Consider the following 19,983-nt stretch of genomic DNA (forward strand, 5'->3'; position numbering starts at 1 on the left):
TTTGAAGCACATGAGTTTAAAACAAGTTATCGTGACAAAAATGTGTCAGTCCAAATAACATGTACGTAGAATAATAATAGACGTGTAATGTGTCGCCCTCTGTCAATCCATCGCTGAATGAAGGCATAATTACCTCCAGGAAATTGTTATGAATTAGTGACAGTGGGTCGTTATTGAAGAGGATGACCACCACGGAGATAGAGTAGAGATGATGTGCGATAGATCACTGGAAGATCAGCAGCCCGAGTGCTGAAAACTAGCCAACAGATTGATAACACTTCCCAAAACACTGTCACATTTGCGACCGATGTTCAGACGCGGGTGATTGAACGAACGAATGTGACTGCCCCTCCTGTTTTTTGCTGTCGTCATCACAAGGCCAAGTCTGACGCAGATCTCAAAGAACATATGGTTGGCATCATCTTCAGCCGCAGCAAGCTCACCAACCTCCAGAAGCAGGTGGGTGGGGGCCTCGTGACTTGACCCATCGCTCACAATGTCAGCCTACGGGTCAGCAATAGGTGGACGGAGTTGGTGAATTGTTCCACCACCACCCCTACTCCGCCCCCACCCTTTCCACCAAAATCATGCAAATGGACCACTCCATGATTTTGGAAGTACATTTCAGACACTTTATAAAGATGTGGGTAATCAGTAATGTAATCATAAAGTGACTTTTTTTTTAATATAGCATCGTACACCAACCAATTAGGACTGTGATGCAGAATTAAGAAATTTGTTCACTTTTAATTGATGGGGGAGAAATGTCCTTTTCCTCCAATGTTATTGCGCTTTTGGTGAAATGGCAGGAGATGAAATATCCATTTGGAACACTCACAGAGCAGTGCAACTGCTTTAGAAAATGCTGTGTGGAGGTACATATCACAGAGCTACCGCTGAGACCCATTCACGATCACCACAGCAGAAGGCAGCACTACTACTGCTCTGCCACTGAGAGTAACGTACATCATGTGACAGTCAAACCGATACTTTAATCCTAAGTGGTTAAATTGAATCAATTTAAGTGCAGAACCACTTTTAGTCATGTTTTATATATATATGTACATTAATTGGTGACTTGAGAACCCATTTCAATCACAGGTGGCTGAAAGCCGGATTCGAATCTATGCTATCGACTGTTCCAGCTCAGCGCTCTGACCTCTGATCCACCCGGCTACCAATTTCAATAATCATGTAATTGCCACCTGCGTGCTTGCCGAATACGCGGAAATCACCGTGACGTGACGCCCGAACGCCGCGTTACACCCGGCCGCAGCACACCTGACCCCCCAATTTCCCCAGGTGTGCGCGCACATAGTGCAGGCCATCCGAACCGAGACGACGCGCGTGCGGGAGGAGTGGGAGACTGCAATCTCCAGCCGAGACAATGCCAACGCCCGCCCGCTCACGCCAGCCGGCGCCGCCGCTGTCCCCTCCTCCTCCGCGGCCGCCGGCGCCTCGGCCCTGCCGGCTCTCCCTCCGCCCGCCGTGCCGTCTCCCGGCGGGCCCAGCGGCGCCAGGGAGGCCGGAGGGGAGGCCGCCACAGACGCCTACTGCTTCGAGCTGCTCTCCATGGTGCTGGCACTCAGTGGGTCCAACGTGGGACGCACGTACCTGGCGCAGCAGGCGACGCTCCTGCAGGACCTCTTCTCGCTGCTCCACACGGCGTCACCCAGGGTGCAGCGGCAGGTGAGTGCCAGCGCACGTGTGCAGCGCAGTGGTCTGGTGAGCTGCACTGCGCTACAAACCCGGCGACCCCAGTTCAATTCCCCGCTCACGGCCACCAACACCAGTGACAATTATATGAACTGGTCCTGGACATCGCCTTAGGTCGACTCGGCCTCAAAAGACAAAGGGGGTCAGGCATGGTGCTGGCCACCCACCCCGCCTCATGTGCCGTGTCGGCCTTCATAGGTACTCACAGCACTTGTCCCAAAGTACGTCAAGGCTTTCTGGGGGATATTTGTCTTGTTGTGCTTTGGCAGGCATGAGTGCTGCCACACCACCACTCGTATGCCGCATCAGCCCAAATAGATCCGTTCTAACAACACCTAGTCTCCTTCAATCCGAAGCTAAATTGAAGATCTATATATTTTTCCATTTTCCGCAATTGGTACTCAATAACAGCCCTTGTCCAAAAGATTAATCAGTCTAAAAGCTGGGATATAGCCTCGTGTGTGTATGTGTTTATTCCGGTCCATGCCTACATTGCACATCGTAAAACCGAAGGCTTACACCATAATCCCAGCCGAGAAAATAAAATTTGTTTGGCCACGTTCCCAGATCCAGTGCGGATCTTTGCCATAAAATGACATAATAAGGTGCCTTCTGCCAGTGGCTGCCTCCGTGTAAGGATCGTGAGTGAGTGGTGCGTCCTGTAAATAAAGCAACCGTAACGGCGGTGGCTGCGGCGATATCTTTCATCCTCCTTAGCACCGTTTCATGCCGCGTAAATCTTACCACCCTCCCCGTCTATCCTGGCTCGTCCCAGGCGCGACGCCAGTGCCTTGGATGTGGGAACGGCACCGCTCGCCCGTCGCCTGCGCTACTTGCTGCACCCGAGCAATGCTGTTTCTCTCATTTGATTCTCCTGCATCACACCAGTTAACTGTGTGACAAAATGAAGACAAAAAAACACAATCAATGAAAGTAACTAGGGTAGAAATATCTCGCCGACTATCGTGGAGTAACGGTGAGCACAACGGACTTGCCCTCCAGCGGTCGCCGTATCGATTCTCCACCGGCCGCGGTGCCGCAGTTGAAACATAGGTGCAAGTTTCTTAACTTCAGATTATTGATGAATAAATTCTTATTAAGAGCCCTTGCGGCTACCGGTGTTTTAACCACCCTGTGTCAGACGTCGGCTCCCAGAAGATATCACAGAACTATTTCTAGAGGCCACTCAATTGGCCCTTTTATCCCCACTAGAAGCACACCTTTGTCCTGCAACAATTACGAGTCCCTGTGGTTGCAGTTTGACAAATTACATGGCGAACGTGAATTCATTTAATGGGGGTTTTTTTTTTTTGCGCAGTTATTGGTAAACGGGCAGAGGCCATGAACTCCCTGCCACTGGAGAGCCTCGTTCAATCACAGGCGGCTGAAACCCAGATTTAAGCCCAGGACCTCAACGGTGTCAGCAAAACAGCTCAAACACGGTCATTATGATCCTCCTGAGCCCTATCTGCTGCGCCTCTGCTACGTTAACCGCGATACGATCTGGACGCCGTTTCTGATGGTGTGACCCGAACATCCGTTCCGCACCGTCTCTCCTGGACGGTTAATTGCTACTAATTTACAAGGTTTTTAATTCGAAACATTATTTTTTATATATTACATGGTTTTTTTCCCCACTCGCTAATTATAATTCCAACTGCCCCTGCACTAATGAACGCTGCTGTCCCTTTGCAAAAGAGATGTTGTATTTCATTAGTATTTCCCCCACCAACAATACACATTTGAATATTGCAAATTTGTCACAATGTGACAAGGTAAAAATAGTAATGCCCTTAATTTATCCATAAAAGCCTCACTGAGTTTTAAGACTTGTTTTCAGGATTATCCTGCAACGGGATGTTTGGCCAAGTTTATTGACAGCTGATTGCAGGCAACTAGGGTTACCCGGGGAAAACACACAAGTACAGGGTGAATAATGCTCAAAGATCAACACAGATGGATGCAAGAATCCATTGTTGTACCGCCATTTCCTTCCTACCTCACCGCCCAAGCGCACGACACCTGATATTCTCCGGGAACTCTCTCAATCAACTTGTAGCCAGGCTCAAACTTGCTAAGTGGGGGGATCCTACTTTAAATTTCAATCTATGGTCAATAAAATGAGAAACCACTCTGTGGAAATTAACTCCTTTTGGAGTTATTGGCCCCCCTGACTCAGGGACATCAATGAAATGAGAACCACTCTGGTTCAACATTTAACCAGACACACACTGGTTAATGATTCACTCAAATCGCTCCCTCACTGGCAGTCAGGTCGCTTCCTTGTAGCTCCTCTGTCATTTCGGCCGTGGTTACAGTTCTCGTAAATTTGCCTCATTGATTCCTCCACCCTTGCTGAGGACTTGGCCTACCAGACTGGCCGTTTTGTCTTATCTACACTGTGGTCAACCACCACCCACCCATGCACCCACCACCACCACGCTGCGAGTCAAACCCCTTCTCTTTTCTGCGACTTTTCCTCAGAGTGCACCACTTGGGAATTATCTCTCGGAATCTTTTTTTTACCCACCAAAATTTTGTAATTTTGCTTAAATTCAAGAAATGTATTCATTCTCGTCCATTACGCCTTCAGTCGAGCTGTTTGTTGCTGGCCGCTTGGTGTTTTGGGCCCACAACCGTGCCCTCAGAGCAGGCGAATCAATACCAGAGCGAGTGGAAACACTTGATTCCTCATTGGCTCTTTAGCTCACGGTCTACTCTCCGAATCATAACGGGCATCACGTGACCCTTCCCACCTCCCGCCCCCCATTCACCACAACATCTACCAAGAAAACAACCTAAATACTATGTTCTGAGTTCTTTATTGAGTCGCAAATCCTTCTCTCCGTCCAGGTGGCCTCCCTACTGCGGCGCGTGCTGCCCGAGGTGCCTCCCAGCCGGCTGGCGAGCGTGCTAGGCGTTCGCTCGCTCCCGCCGGCCGACATCAGCGAGATCATCCACTCGTCGGAGGGTTGGGACCACCCACGCGTCTGCATCCTCGACGTCTTCCTTGGCTGCATCGCCAAGGCCCTCACCGTGCAGCTCAAGGCCAAGGGTGGTGGTGGCAGCGGTGGTGGTGCTGCCGTGGCGGCCGGCGGAGGGTCGCTGGGGCCGGGCGTCGGACGGGGCATCGCGACGGTCACTCTGTCGTCCGCTTTCCATCCCAAGTAGGTGGTGGATGCTGTTCTTGTTGGGGGAGTGGGGGCGGTGTGGTGGCTGGGTAGCTCGGCGGTGCTAGGTAGGGGAGGGGGACAGGGGGTGCTCAGAGAAGCTGAGCCGGAAGTATTGAGTGGGAGCCGGCGTTTGAATCCGCTGCTCCTGTCGCCAAACTGATTAAACGGGGTTTTCAAGTGTATTCAGTGGATGTCTCAGCACTGTGTCACTGTTGCCTTGCATCGAGACTCGTCAGCTCACGTAGAGATCCATAAGACATACATAGAGACCCATAAACTCCTTTGAAGACCCATAGACTTGTTTCGATAAGCATATACGTGAAGAGCATTAGACACACACAGAGGCCCATAGACTAACATTGGCTTGCTTAGAGACCCATTTACTCACATCGACCCGTAGACTAACATAGAGACATACATGAAATGACGTGTACGAAGTTGTCATTCAACAGGGTTCTCAAGTGGAGTGAGTTGATGGTCTCAGCCATGGAACCAACGCCTGTGCATAAAATCCCACGCTGTCTTCCCCCTTCCCTTGCCATGCCTCTCCCCCCAATAGCGCCAACTGGTCACGTTCGGCACTTTGAGACGTTAAATTGCGCGATTCAGAGCCGTGTAAGTTAAGTAAATATCTACTGCCAGGGGCCGTTGTCTAACTGGACATCTGTTGTGAAAAAGAGTTTTAAAGCTCATCGGATTCCTCCAGTATAAATAAAGATTCTGATTCTAACAAAGGGTGATGCACCGCTGTCTGGGAGTTTCTAATGGACATCTTGTGACATGAAACAAAACTTGAAAGAACACAAACAAGACCGCTAGTTGGTTTATAACGATCGGTTGTCAATTTTTTTAAAAATTGTTTCGAATCAGAATTGAATTGTAACTCTCCCCTTTGGTAACGATTTATTGAAGATTTGAATGGCTGAATCGTTACACGTTTAATATTTAATAGCGTATTGACGAAGGTCCTTTATTAGCTTTTAAGGATGGATTAATTCTACCTCTGCGCAATCCAATGCACTGCCATGACGCGTGAATCACGTTTCATTTACGTAAATCAATTATCTCCCTCCCACGTATTGCTTGTACTGTACAATAATTACCAAGCAGTCCCAGTAATCAGGCAAGCTCACAGTCAGCATTTCAAGTGTATCTGCATAATGCAACTAATTATAGTTTGAGATGTATTCTTAATGGAATAAGTCAAAGGGTTGACATGTACATGAAACCGAATGCATCATCAACATCCCAGTGTAGATAATAAGTCAGTTCGTCTGAGTACGTCCAATACCGTATAATGGAATGAGTATTTCTCTTTTATCAAAAAAGGTGGACAGATGACCTTGTACTGAATTGCGGTCTAAACTGATTGACACGTAACCCCATTTCCACTGGGGGTGCACCAGCCTACAGTTTAATAAATAAGACGTTTCAATGACAGGGATTCGTAGGCTTCCTCGTCAGTGTGAAATATCCCATAGTCATGGTGGGTTTAGCTTCGAGGGGAGTACGGGAAGAAAATAGAACCCATCATACATTCCAACAGCAGCAAAAACACATTCCTGCGGAGGGAGCTGGTAGGAACGTTGGGTTACTCGGTCAATCGCCAGGGTCAACGGCGGCGTGGTGTATTCCGCAAATATGGCCGACTGTGAGGGCGGGCACAAGCGGGCGTAAGTAGGTTAAACGTTGAGATTTATAAGGGCACCACGGGGTGACCAGCCCCTTCCCACCCAGCCCCACCCCTCCCACCCCTCACTCAGCCCCTCCCCACCCAGCCCCTCCCCACCCTCTCTTCCCCACCCAGCCCCTCCCTGCACGACGGACGGACGGACACAATAATCCCCTGTGGGCTGGTGTAACCAGGAGGTTCCTACCAGTATTATCTCCAGTCATCCATAGACAGTTAGTCAAGTAATGCGGCTGTTGGAATGCGTTCTGGGTGGTGCCCCAGTCCTTTTGTTTTGGACGCAAAGATGTTGGTCTGCTCATTGTGACGGAGCTCCGCCGATCTCTCTCCACAGCTCCCAGCGTCCGGAGCACCACTGGTGGCTCAAGGGCAGCACCCCTCCCCAGATCGCCGAGGTCATCATGCGACTCATCACAGACATGGCAGCCGTGAGTACAACAATAGCTGCCATTCGCCACTAAGTGGCGGTGACATCACCACCACCACCACCACAGGGCTTATGCAGGGCTAGGTGGCCATCACATTAAGTGTGGAACACTCGCTGACAGGAGGTGACGTATTTAGGTTGAACTTCTTTCACACTGTGTGTAGCCAATCGTGCTGATCGGAGGTCATGTGACGGACCCAGGTGTTTTGAGTTCACAGATATAACCGGCAGACGTGTACCACCTGTGCTTCCAGCTGTGCCAGCCTGCTGTGTTTTAGCCGCCCGGCGCTCTGCTGCTCGTCACTCCTCCCCAGTCCTTTGATGTTGTTGTTGAACACACACGAGACACACATCGCACGGTACAGAACATCATGGTCACAGTGCAGAATAATGACGGCACAACCTGACACAATTGCAGAATAGGACATATATATATGTATGTAGAGCCCTTGTGTCAGTCTATGGCTGGATAAGGGCCTCTCCCACACCACGTGGGTCCAGGGGGAAGACTTGATGAAAATACGAAGGTAAATATTTTTTGAGAAGTTGCGTGGTGTCTTCTTGTGGGGTCATTATCTGACGCAAGGTGATGCGCTGCTCGCAGGGAAATCTCCCGGGGGGAAATTTCTTCATATTGTGATGCGATGCGGAAAAGCGCAATTGGTGAGGGAAAAAAAACGATTAAAGTAAATAAGTGTAGATATTATCTTGTATAATCGGTGTGTGAACAAATGCAAAGGTTTGATCTCCAATTTGTCTTGTTTATAGTTGCTGAATATTGCAGTTGGATTGCTAGACGCATCGCGAGGTTTCTGTGTTTTAGGGGTAGATGTATAAATGAAACAACGTTGTTGTTGTTGTTGTAAATGATAATTAAGTGAGTGTACGCCAGCACAACCCAAAACCAATTTTCTTTTTTGTCAAGTAAATTAACGTAATAATCTTGATTCGTGGAAATGTTTACACGGCATCAAAACAATTACAGTAACAGTTTGCACGACTCTACAGCAATGAAAATGCTACGCCGTTACGACTATTAGGAACGACGATAATAATTTCCACTTGTAACGCGCCGCATATAATCAGCTCGCTCTCAACGAGAGAGAACGACCGAGAGGCGTGTGAGGAGGAACCACAGACGAATGGGAAAAGTAGCAGCCAGACGGTGAGGAGCCAGCACCAACAGTTGCTTAAGCTCTGCCATCCTCTATATGTTAAGGTCATGCCAGCCAATTCATGAGTATTCCCATGTGGGAGCAAACCGGAACGCCCAGAGAAAACCCATGCATGCAAGGGGGCAACGCATTATCCCATTAAAAAGGGACAGATTATGTTCGTTCCACATTTTGCTGTACTGCCTTCTCATGGCAATCCAGGGGTACGGGCACCTCCTCGACACCTACGGGAAGGGAGTATCACAACATCTGTGCAATCCACCAACCCTCACTTTACAGGCCACGTGCGTAGTAGCCATCGGAACACCGCCCGGCTGATTTATTTGAAAGATGTTATTGCTTTCTGTTTACAACTCAAGAATAAAAAAAAGTAGTAAAACGATAAGCAGTATACAACAATTTGAAGAAAAAATCCCCTCTCGAATTTCAAGTTTGTTTTTGAGAGAGCCATCACCTGACCTGGAGATTGGGCAATAACCATAAATTGAGTGATTGTTCATCATTATTGTTATCTCGAGATACATCTTGGCAGTTGTGTGAATTTCAATATATTGCAGATTATCATTGTTATTGATTTTGCTGCTGCTTCTAAGCCAAAAACTACCACTCATGCACACGGTCGGCTGCTCGGATTTCCTCTCTTATGAGTGTGTGTGCGTGTCTCTTCTGTGCCTCTTCTGCAATTACCATCAACTGTTTTCGGATCTTGTTCCACACCCACCTCAACCCCGGTCTCCCTCTGCTCCTTGTGCCCTGCACGAATTGTAGCTCTTCTCATTCTGAATCATTGACAGTTGTTCGATGTGCCCGGTAAGGAGGATGTGATGATGAGACAGGAAGGAGGTTTTGCGCTATCGTTTAAGGGACAGGCTGTGAGAATGGTGGGTAACAAAATGGATATATGACAAAATCACTCCGAATCTGCCCAATCTCGAAAGATCTCAGAAGCTAAACAGGCTTTGATCCTGGATAGTGCTTGGATGGGCTTTCACCATGCATAAAACAGCTATTGTAGATTGCCGTGGGGTTACATTGTCATTGGAGGGCAGTGAAACTAAATCAATTAGTTGTACCATACTATAGTCCATCTATGGTCCCATCTGTCGCTAACCCGTACTTACAGCTTGGCGAAGTACGGTCAAATAAACTTAATGGCCCACACGGTGTGGAGGGAGGCCCCTCATCCATCAAGCAGTGGATTGAGAATAAGGACCGTGCATGTGCTTCGATGTCCACTATTCATTCGTCCATCATTCCCCTTTAAACTTGAGAACCATGGGCGCCTTCCTGTGACAACACGGATGCGTTGTTGGCAAAGACGGCGCTAAAGCCGTCGCCCGAAGCAAGTTAAATCTTCAGCTGTGCCTCAAGTCTCCAGACGCAACCGACGCAGCGTAGGGCGCGCATCAAAACCCGGCTCTTTGATTGCGTGCCGTTTTTATCCGCCGCGTTATTTCACCGCGGCAGCCACCGTCGCCGCCGTATCGATTAGAGCGTTGCGAACTTAAACGGTGCGCAACGCAGTGTTGCGAGCGCACGCGCGCGAGAGAGAGAGAGAAAGAGTAATGTTCTGATTTACGGTGAGCGGGGGCGGCTTGCTGGTGTTTGTTAGGGACTGGCGCGTGTGCTGACAGATAAACGGATTAGACTATATTCTTCCAGCGGTGCTGGGCGCTAGAAATGGAGCGGGGTTATTTATTATCTCCTTGCTTTGTCTGTGACGATACGATGATAAGACTGCGATGCTCTCATTGCCAACAACACAGATCCATGGTTAGGTTGTTAGAGTTTAGTGTTCCATTCTTAGTTTCAGTAATCTTTCTTATCCAGCCAAGTTACACTATGGCAGTCCTGCATTTTATCAACACCGTTATTTTATTCTTTGAGTCTTAAGACCCATTTTCAGGAGGGTCCTCGTACACAAGAATGTTTTGGCCAATTGTGTGTGTTTTTCGAGGAGTGTTTTGCTCTGATGTGGATGGAAACCCCAGAGCACGTGGAGAAAACCCACCGTGTAAAACGAGAGGACAATGCCGAAAAGCCTGCACAGATGCACCCCCCCCGCCCACAACGGGTTTGGGAGCTACACAACATCTCCGTGTGATCCACCTCACCTTGCCACCAAAGCACTGGGTACCTGGCTTGCTCCCAGAAGTTTCTGGCAGAAATCGAACATTGATGACTGCTCTTTTACTGACGAGTCCCAACTAGAATTAAATCAGCCTAGAGCTGTGTCATTGTTTCACTGTGTCATTGTTTCACTGTGTCATTGTTTCACCGCTGCCTGTTGAGATGAGACACTTTTTCTCAACTCTTGGAGTTGGTTTCTCATCGACAAAAATGGCCGCGCATTTAGTTATTTTGAATTGGTGGTCTGGACAAGGCTAAGAGCTTTTCTGTGTTAAATATAATTGAGATTCTCTCCGAACAAAATAACCAATTTCGCACCTTTGTTTGCATTTGCACAAAGGGCACACGAACATCCGCTTCAGTGTGTAATTATCAGGTGTGCATAAGAAGTGGTAATTATCAGCCTGAAGAATTAAATTATCGGGTAGTTCACAGGTTTTACAGGCAATTTCCAGAAGTGTTTAAGGAGTCAAACAGACCGAGTCTCGTCAGCTGTCAGTGTTGCCGATTAGCCGAGTGATGAGTTATTCCTTCAAGTGTATCATTATTTTCACAAACGTGTATATATACACATCAAATCGCGCGTGTAAGGAGTCTGTTGTTTTTGATTCATGCATATTTGATGCAGTTGTATCCTGTTGGTGAGTGATCGGAATGAACATGATGGAACAAATGATACGATCAGAACTATTGATATGAAACGGACCGACAGACAGAACAAGACACAAACATATACAACGCATGGTGCAGGTGAGACCGTACAGACGAAACAAACGGAACAAATGTGACTACTGTATGAAGTAGGAGAGACGGTACAAATGAGGTAGCCAAAAGGATGCAATAGTATGAACATTACCATCGCTGCTCTGCGAGAATTCCAAATGGGTTTTTCAAATCATCGTATGACGTCATGCTTGATCCAGTGGGGGAGTGGGGGTGGACCATGGATGCAATGCCCCCCCCCCCACCCTTGAGACCCTGTAACCAGTTACCCAGCTAGTTTCGGTGGCAACGGCCTGCAGCCACGAACAAGTTATTAATGGGGTGGTGAGGAGCCCAGCCAGCAGCCAGCCAGGACACTCGAGGCATAAATTATTTGGAATAGTGGTGTGATTATTAATGTAGGGCCCTATTTAAATGTGACAAAAATCGACAACACGAATCTCGCCGGCAGGGCCACTTGTCGGAGGCGTGGTCGCGCGTCACCAAGAACGCCATCGCGGAGGCCATCATCGCTCTCACCAAGCTGGAGGAGGAGCACCGCTCTCCGCAGCAGTGCATCAACACCACCCGGGTGTGTGCCGCACTACACCGCACCACGACACAGTGCACCGCACTGCTCTCCACAGCCGTGCATCAGCATCACCCGTGTGTGTGTGCCGCACTGCAACTCACGGCGCAGCGACGCGACGCACCACACCACTCTGCTTTCCACAGCAGTGCATCAACGCCACTCGGGTGTACGCCGCAAAGCACCACGCCATACAACAACACACAGCGCCACACCGCTCTCATGGCAGCAGTGCATCAGCGCCACCAAGCTGTGTGCCGCACTCACGTTGTGGGTGGGTGGGGGGTGGGAGGATCTGTGTCTTTGCATGTGCACGCTATGAACCTGCAGACTTCGTTAAAATCCCAGCTGCAGCTCACATTAGTCGTGTAAGTATTATCCAAACCTATGCTGGGCCTCCCCTAGGTGCATTCAGCACTAGGCAAAAACAATTCGGCCGGGCGCGTTGCTAACTACACCCTGATCTCCTTACAGCACTTTTCCGGGCAGCCTGTGAAAGGGTGCCCAGAGGGATGTGTTTGTTATGTGTCGACAGCGGTGTTGGTGGTGCGAAAGTGGAGCTTGCGGTTGTCATCGGGTTCACGTGTCATGCCTGTTTTGCTCCGCGATAAACGCGCGCAGCTCTGGCTTGCACTGGCGTCCCTCTGCGTCCTCGACCAAGACCACGTGGATCGGCTGTCGTCCGGACGCTGGATGAGCAAGGACGGCCAGCAGAAGCAGATGGTGAGGGCACGATCCCTCATTAACGCCCGCACGCGTTCTCTCTCTCTCTCTCCCCTCGTCCTGCTGGCTCCTCTTCGTCATCCTCCACCAATACCCACCCTGTTGGCGTGTCACCCCGTCTGTCCTCTTAACCTCGCTCGTCCTCCTGCCTACCCCCAAGTGCTCACCTTTACCTCCTAACGAAGCTGCTAATCACCATCCTGGTACACTCGGCGCCCTGCCTCTTTTTCTCACCTCTCTGCGCAGCCCTGCCTTGTCTTGATTACACGCTCGCTACGAATGCTCCTACTGTCTCTACTTGCCCTGCTACCACCTCCCTCCTTCCCCCTTGTTTTATCTTCATCCATCTCGCAGGCTCATTCCTCCTGCCCTCCCCTCTCATCCGCTCCTTTCCTGCCACCCCACCCCCTCGCCTCCCCCCCCCGCCGTAATCCATGTGCTCCCTCTCTGTCTCTCTCCTCCCTGTCTCTGCTGCATTTCCTTGTATCGTCTTCATCCCCATTTCTCATAGAAATTCTCCCAGCCACTCTCCTTGCCCTTTTCACCCTCTCCCCTCCCCGTCTCTGGCCTCGTCTTTATAAACCTCTCCCTGTCCACCCTTCCAGTCACTCATTTCCCACGCTCACCTCCACCGCCACCTCTCCCACACACACACACCCGGACTCCCTTTATCTCCTTGTTCCTTCCGCTCTTCCTCGCCACTCGCGGCCTCTCCTTTTACCCTCTCTCCCGTCCACGCTCCGTCTCACTCGGAACCCCCCTTACTCACGCCGACCCGAATAATCACTGCCCCTTTCTCCCTGCCTCTCTCTTTAACCTCTTTGGTCTGCCCTGTTTCGTACGCATCACTCTCCCAGCTTCTCTCCTTGCCCTCCTCACCCTCCCTGCTCCTTCCTGCCGCAAACTGTTGCTTTGTCATATTTCACCTTTAACTTGGCACATGCGACCAAGTCGCCCGGTCTTGCAAGCACGTACGTGCTCAGTGTACGACTGAGCCTATGACCAAAGTACCCACGATGCACCCGACCTTTGAAATGGAACTTTGAGCCTGGATTGTACTTGGACTGGGCGAACACCGTGCATAACAGATGCTATAGGTTGCTGTGGGGCAACGTTGTGGGCAGCAGAGGGCAGAGTAGCTAAATCCCAATTTTTTATTTTTTCCCTGTTTCAACGGCTAATGCTTGCCCAACCCGCATTGCCCAGTGTGGTGAAGTATGGTCATTTATTTCCAGTGACCAATATGGCATGGGGAGGCCTTCAGTAGATTGATAAAAGGGCTGCATCTGTTGGTGTGTAGCTGGAAGGTTTGTCAGGGGATACCAGGTTTTGTAAGACTAGAACAAGGCGACCTACGGCCGCCTTATTCTCGCGCCTGCGGAGGGCTTCTTTACACTCTGCGACTCGCCCATCGCCTCCACTGATGTCCTCTTCTTCCCCCTCCACCCACAATGTGTGCAGATACTATTGTCTCTATTGTATGTAGGGGGTGTAGGCTTTTTGATTCAGGCCTTCTGAAAGGCTCTTATAATTTAGTTGACGGACAAATGGAACGCCGGCTCTTTTATATAATAGATAAAGATTGTAATTCTGGGTTGCAAGGTGACCAGGAGATAGCAGTACAACTCTGGATTCTTGAATTTTAGCTGTGAGTTTTGTGTATTATCCCCTTCTATGTGTGAGTTTTCTCCAGGTACTCCAATGCCTTCCACTTACCAAACACTCATAAGTGGAAATAACCAAAGTTACAACGTAGGAAGGACTCTTCGGAAAAAAGAGTATTGAGACTCGGGTGAGGCTCTCGTGTGTAAATAAAGAGCATTATTTATTGTTGTATAAATGTATGAACGTCAACTGTCACCATAGCATATTGTACAAAGGACACCTAGTTTTTACGGGAACAAAAATTTTGCGGAATGCAAAAATATATCGGTGCAGAAAGAAATACATGAAACAACCGGGAAAATAAAAATAAATACAGCTGGGAAATAAATATGTCATCTAAAAAATATAATTAATGCAAAACTATCATTAAAAACGCTTTCAGCTGTATATCTCACAGAACATTTTACATAAACAAATTGCATACGAGGCAAGAGCTTGGAGCCCTAATAACAAAAACAAAGATCCCCCATATAGCCTCAACAATCTTTGAGACAAGTCCAAGCACCTATAATTTCCAGGTTGGCACGTGAAGGGGGTGGGTGGCTAGCACCACGCCCGACTGCCTTTGTCTGCCTAGTGGCGATGTTTAGACACCTTACCATGTACTCATTTGAGACTAAGTCGACCTCTGGGAGGCCCAGGACCGGTTCAGATAAGTATAATCGTCACTGATGTTGGTGGCCGTGAGCGGGAATCAAACTCGGCGAGCTGGGTTCATAGCGCAGCGCACAAACCGCTGCACTACCGCTCCGCACATACACCTGCTTAGCTTCCGAAAACTGTCCAGATTGGTCGCATTCCGAGTAATTTGGTCAGACCCCTTTCTCTTACCCGCCCTTCTCCCAACCTGTCCCTTGAACTCTAGTGCCCACCTCCTTCCTGGCTCATCATCATATCCTTACCCCCTACTCACCCACACTCACCACAGTCTCTGCCATCTTCCGTCACCACACACTCCCTCCTCACCGTCTCTTCTCCCTCTACCCTCACATCTCCAACCGACCTCCCCCTGTCTCCCCATCTCCTTCCTTCATCTCTAATACTCTGTCCCTTCCACTCTCAATTGCTGTCTCGGCACGCTCATCCGCTCGCTCCCACGCTCCCACGTGCGCACAATCGCTCCCCGAGTCTCATTACTCCCCGCCGCTGTGCTGCCTCGCAGCCCAAATTCCGTACTCGGACAAATCAAGGTCGATTCGTAATTCTTTATTCATTTTTGGTTATTACAATAAATCAGCGTGTCACGCTGTGCGCAGATTCACTTACATGCACGAGTCTGATGGGCAGTGCTTCCCCCCCCACCACCACCACATCCTCCCTTTTCCCATGCCCCCCTCTATCACTCCCCCACCGTCCTTATCAAGGGCGCACACGCGCACACGCGATCAAACATACACGCACTTGTGCATGCCCGCACACATGCAAGCTTACACACCATTAGACACACACAATAGTGCATGCTCGCACAGACAAAGTCCCCCTCTGTTGATTACGAAGACTGTTGGGGCAAGTGCTGTTAGAGAGCATCTATTAAAGCAGGCAGAGTACACGAGAGGATGTTACAGCCAGCACCACGAACTGGCCCCTTCTATGGCTTCTCGGGTCTGAATCGACCTATGGGGTAGACCCGTGCCCAGTTCTGATATTACTCGCCGCTGGTGTTAGCCGTGGCTTTTCGTCGCAGGGGTAGTAGCAGAGTGCACTAATCGGTACGCCACCACTCCCCTCGATGCACACTCACGCTATCGACGCATCACAGACATGACAGCCGTGAGTACAACAGCAACAGCGGCCGCCATTCACCACTAAGTGGTGGTGACATCACCACCACAATGCTTATGCAGTGCGAGGTGAACATTGAGGCCATCACATAAAGTGTGAAAAGTTCGCGGGCAGGTCACGAATTAGACCCAGGTATTATGGGTTAACCGACTCCAATGGTTGACGGATGCACCACCGGTGCTCCCCATCACACGCACGCACACACACACACGTACACAGGTACTTGATACTCGTGTGTGTATGTGTGCGTGCACACACAAATGCCAACGCATGCAATGCGCTTGTTTGCCCGTCTCTTCGGCAATTCATCGCTTGCCCACGGGCAGGTCGGCAGGTCGTAAGCGTGCACACAAATGGTCGGGTGAGTGAGCGAACACGCTGGGGTGAGTGAGCTAGCGGACGGGACAAGCGAGCAAATGGGTGAGCGCAAGCGAGTGACAGAATAGGGGAGAGCGAGTGCATGGAGCGAGCGAGGGGATCAATAGGCGGGCGAGTGAACGATTAAACCAGCAAAAGCGTCGCGATAATATATTGCGAAGAAGGCTTCGCAAAAGGCGAAATCGATCATTAAAAACACATCTCGAAGCGGATTAATTCTCAGGTGAGATTTAAAACTGTGAGCTGAGATCGGCAGATCTCGATGAGGTCTGGCGAGGAGTTGCAATGGTGAGGAACTCGACGCAAAGTGGTTCCGTCTCCCGCAGCGTGTGCATGATGAAACGAGGAGGTCTGGATCGCCCAGCGCACTGTGAGGTCGGGTTAATTGATGCGTTTGACATCATATGACCTTGTCTGTTTACATTCGTATAATAGTCACCCACTATCCATTCACTGTTTCTGTAACCTGATTGTCCCTGTATTAAAAAAAAAAGATCTGCCTGAGCCGACTTACGCTAAAGGGAATTTATGATTTAACGTTGATTTATGTTTGTACAGTATTGTCGATGTTTTCACGTGACGCAGTTGTTTTTATCCATTGATTTCTGTTTGCTTTATTTCTGTACTTTATTTTATTTGTTTTAACCTTTGTCGTTTTGGTGACCTCAGGTTACTTTTGCAAATAAGACTTATATCCTTGTTATCTTGAGTTCTCACCTGGTAAAACAAAATCTTCTTAATTTGGATTGCGATAGAAAGTAACTTGAGTCCAGTCATGTTAAAGAGAGCTTAACATCGAGTGCCCTGAAGTTAAAAGTGCGGGAGATGCGGGGACGCAGTGGTTAGTTCACTGCGCTCTGAACCTGGCTACCTAAGTTCAATTTCTCGCCATGACTAACATCTGTGGTAAGTGATATCTGAATCGGTCCCTAGCCTCCCTTCAATCCGCACTAACCAGCATGGTGAAGTATGGTAAAAACAATCCACATGTCTTGACGGTGCATGGGGAAGCCCCTCACCCAGTAGTTGATTAACAAATGGCTGTAAAGTCAAAAACTGAACCTTGAAATTTACTCGGCAGCAAACTGGGAGCCAATGTAACGAGGCCACAATTGAAAGTAATGTAGATAGATTTTCTTAGAATTCGTTGAAACTTCCATTAGCCGAGGCGCGGTGCCTTCACAGAGAATGCAACGAGTGAGCGAGAGCGATCAATCGAGCGGGCGAGTAACCGCGTGAGTGAACTAATGAACGAGTGTTTGAACGAATGAATGAGCAAATGCACGAGCGGGCAAATGGGTGAGCGGGCAAATGGACGAGTGAGCGATCCGTTTTCCCCCACAGCCGATGTGCGACAACCACGATGACGGCGAGACGTCGGCCATCATCCACTGCAGTGCGTGCGGGAACCTGTGTGCCGACTGCGACCGCTTCCTGCATCTGCACCGCCGCACACGCTCCCACCAGAGACAGGTGCGGCCGATAACCGCGCTCACCACGATATTAACCACGCCACACCGCGATATTAACCGCGTCACACCGCGCGCGCCGTGTTACCGGCTCCCTCCTGGGCACCTGCCTCCCACGGTGCCTCACGATGAGAGCTCGGGCACAGTGTGTTGTCTGGTTTTCTCTCTTTTCGTGTGTGTGTTAGGTTAGCCTGGCTGTCTGTCCCTACGCCTCTCTTTGTCAGTCTGTCTGCTTCTTTGCTTGTGCGTGTGTTTATATGTGTCTGTCTGTCCTGTCTGCCTACCTTTAATTATAACTGTGTTCTTGTCTGTCTGCCTGAGTGTTCTTGTCTGTCTGTCTGCCTGCCTGTTTTTCTGTCAGCCTGGCCATCCTCCTTGCCTCTCTGCCTTTTGTGATTTTCTGCTCACCTATACATTCATCCATATGCCACTTTGCCTCATGTCTGCCTGGCTGTCTTTCTGTGTGACTGTTTTATTGTCTATTTGTCTGTCCGTCCGTGTGCTGGTGTGTCTGTACATCCTGTCTGTGAGCTGCCTTGCCTGTCTGTTAGCCCAACGTTCGTAACCTATCCATCCGGTCGGTGTTGTGTCTCTCTGTATATTTGTCTGCCTGCCCATTTATTTTCTTAATTTTGTCCCAGCCGAGCCCGTTGTCTCCCTCTCCGCCCTAGAGGAGGCCAATGTTTCATTCTGTACATGAATCCTTGGCGGGTGGTGGGGAGGGGGGAAACAAAAGTGAGCGGAGAAAGAAGTTGGGCAGCTGAAAAAAGCGGGGCAGACAGATTTAGCCACAAACTAATGTCCTTTACGAAAATCGAACTCGTTTTGTGGGCGCAAATACAAAAATTGACAGAGTGGGTGATGGCTAGTTTTATTCTCCGTGATGTGATCCCAGGATCTCAGCAGTGCCAGCTGATAGCTCTGACCTCTGGGGGCCAAGCCGGCCGGCCTCAGCATGTGAATTATTAAAAAAAAACGCACTCCTGATCTGTGGCACGTCATCGGCAAAACGGCGTCCTTTCCCCTGTGTCGCGCAGGTCTTCAAGGAGGAGGAAGAGGCGATCAAGGTGGACCTGCACGAGGGCTGCGGTCGGACGAAGCTCTTCTGGCTCATGGCGCTCGCCGACTCCAAGACACTCAAGGCCATGGTGGAGTTCCGCGAGCAGACTACGGGTATGTCCCTCCCTCCCAGGGCTGTAGCAAGGCCAGGGCCGGCCCCGGGCACCCCTCCTGAGTGGTGGGGGGGGGGAGCACCACCTGAATTGATAGCCAAATTGTTGTAAACAAAGTAGGCAGTGGTGGCTGGTGGCTCACATTGATGGGGCCCTGGTGGTGGTGTATGTTGAACTTCTTTTGCACCGTACGTCCCCAACCGTGGACAACAAAAGGACAACACGCTGCATGGTGGGAGGGAAGGGGGGTTGGGAGGTTGGCACCTGACCCCGGGTGGTGAAATATTTAGCTACGGCCCTGCTCCCTCCTTCCCTCCCTCCACATCGCCTTCCCTCCTGCCAGGCCATGCTTTGAGCTGAACCCCCCCCCCCCCTAAATTCCTATACTCAGATCTAAAAATGTTGGTACAAGAGAGAAACAGAAGCAGTTCCTAAGCATTACTTATTGCGCTTAGCGTCTAACATTTGTTTCAGTGGTGTTTAACAGCAACTGTGTCATGCCCCCCCTTACCCCCTCCCCGCCCGGAGTTTTTTTGTATGCCCCCCCCCATCTTTCAACAAGGTCGCTCTACAGAGGTGCCTCCCGCTCCTCGTTTCTCACAGTAAAGTCTGAAATTGTCAGCCAGGCTGCTGATGCTGCCGATGCTGCTGCCACCAAAAGGCAATGAGCTCGCTCACGTCTGCCGTAATTTAGTGCCGAGCTCCTGAGCAGAACGCCGATTATCTCAAGCCCCGGGTTATCGAGCGGCAGCTCTCTGGATGTATCCCACAGACAGCCTTTTGATTTTTAGTTTTGCTTTATTTTATTTTACGGCTCGCAGTCCCCGACGTTGTTAAAATCCAATCGTTGCAAGAGTCGTCTCTTTTTCTTTTCTTATCCACCCACCCACATGTCCACCTGCTCGACCATCGTACACTCGCCTATCCAGTCATCCACTCATCCACCTCCCCGACCACTCACCCAGCCGCTCACTGAACGAGTGACTCACCCACCCAAGCATCCAATCATCGACCCTCTCAACCACTCACCCACTCATTCACTCACCCACCCATCCACTCACCTCTCCACCTTCCGGTGGTGGGTGACAAACCGGCAAATGTTCACAACTTTCTGTGCGCGCTGCTCTTCGCGTAGTAACGAGCCTCGGAAGCCTCATCGAGCGGTTCCCATGATTGAGGTTGCGCCGCGTTG

At 49.9% G+C, this 19,983-nt stretch overlaps 1 protein-coding gene across 1 annotated transcript in view; it reads left to right on the plus strand.

Moving 5' to 3' along the window:
- The window catches only part of MYCBP2 (MYC binding protein 2), a 124,323-nt gene that overhangs the window by 97,881 nt on the left and 6,459 nt on the right, over positions 1 to 19,983 (plus strand). Inside the window, exons 69-76 of the mRNA XM_078864929.1 lie at positions 379 to 459; positions 1,303 to 1,689; positions 4,570 to 4,883; positions 6,914 to 7,007; positions 11,486 to 11,605; positions 12,224 to 12,325; positions 17,495 to 17,623; positions 18,657 to 18,792. Coding sequence (XP_078721055.1) covers positions 379 to 459; positions 1,303 to 1,689; positions 4,570 to 4,883; positions 6,914 to 7,007; positions 11,486 to 11,605; positions 12,224 to 12,325; positions 17,495 to 17,623; positions 18,657 to 18,792 — 1,363 coding nt within the window. The remainder of the gene's footprint in view (positions 1 to 378; positions 460 to 1,302; positions 1,690 to 4,569; positions 4,884 to 6,913; positions 7,008 to 11,485; positions 11,606 to 12,223; positions 12,326 to 17,494; positions 17,624 to 18,656; positions 18,793 to 19,983) is intronic.

Source organism: Lampetra fluviatilis, chromosome 19, assembly GCF_964198595.1.
Source record: "Lampetra fluviatilis chromosome 19, kcLamFluv1.1, whole genome shotgun sequence".
NCBI lineage: Eukaryota > Metazoa > Chordata > Hyperoartia > Petromyzontiformes > Petromyzontidae > Lampetra > Lampetra fluviatilis.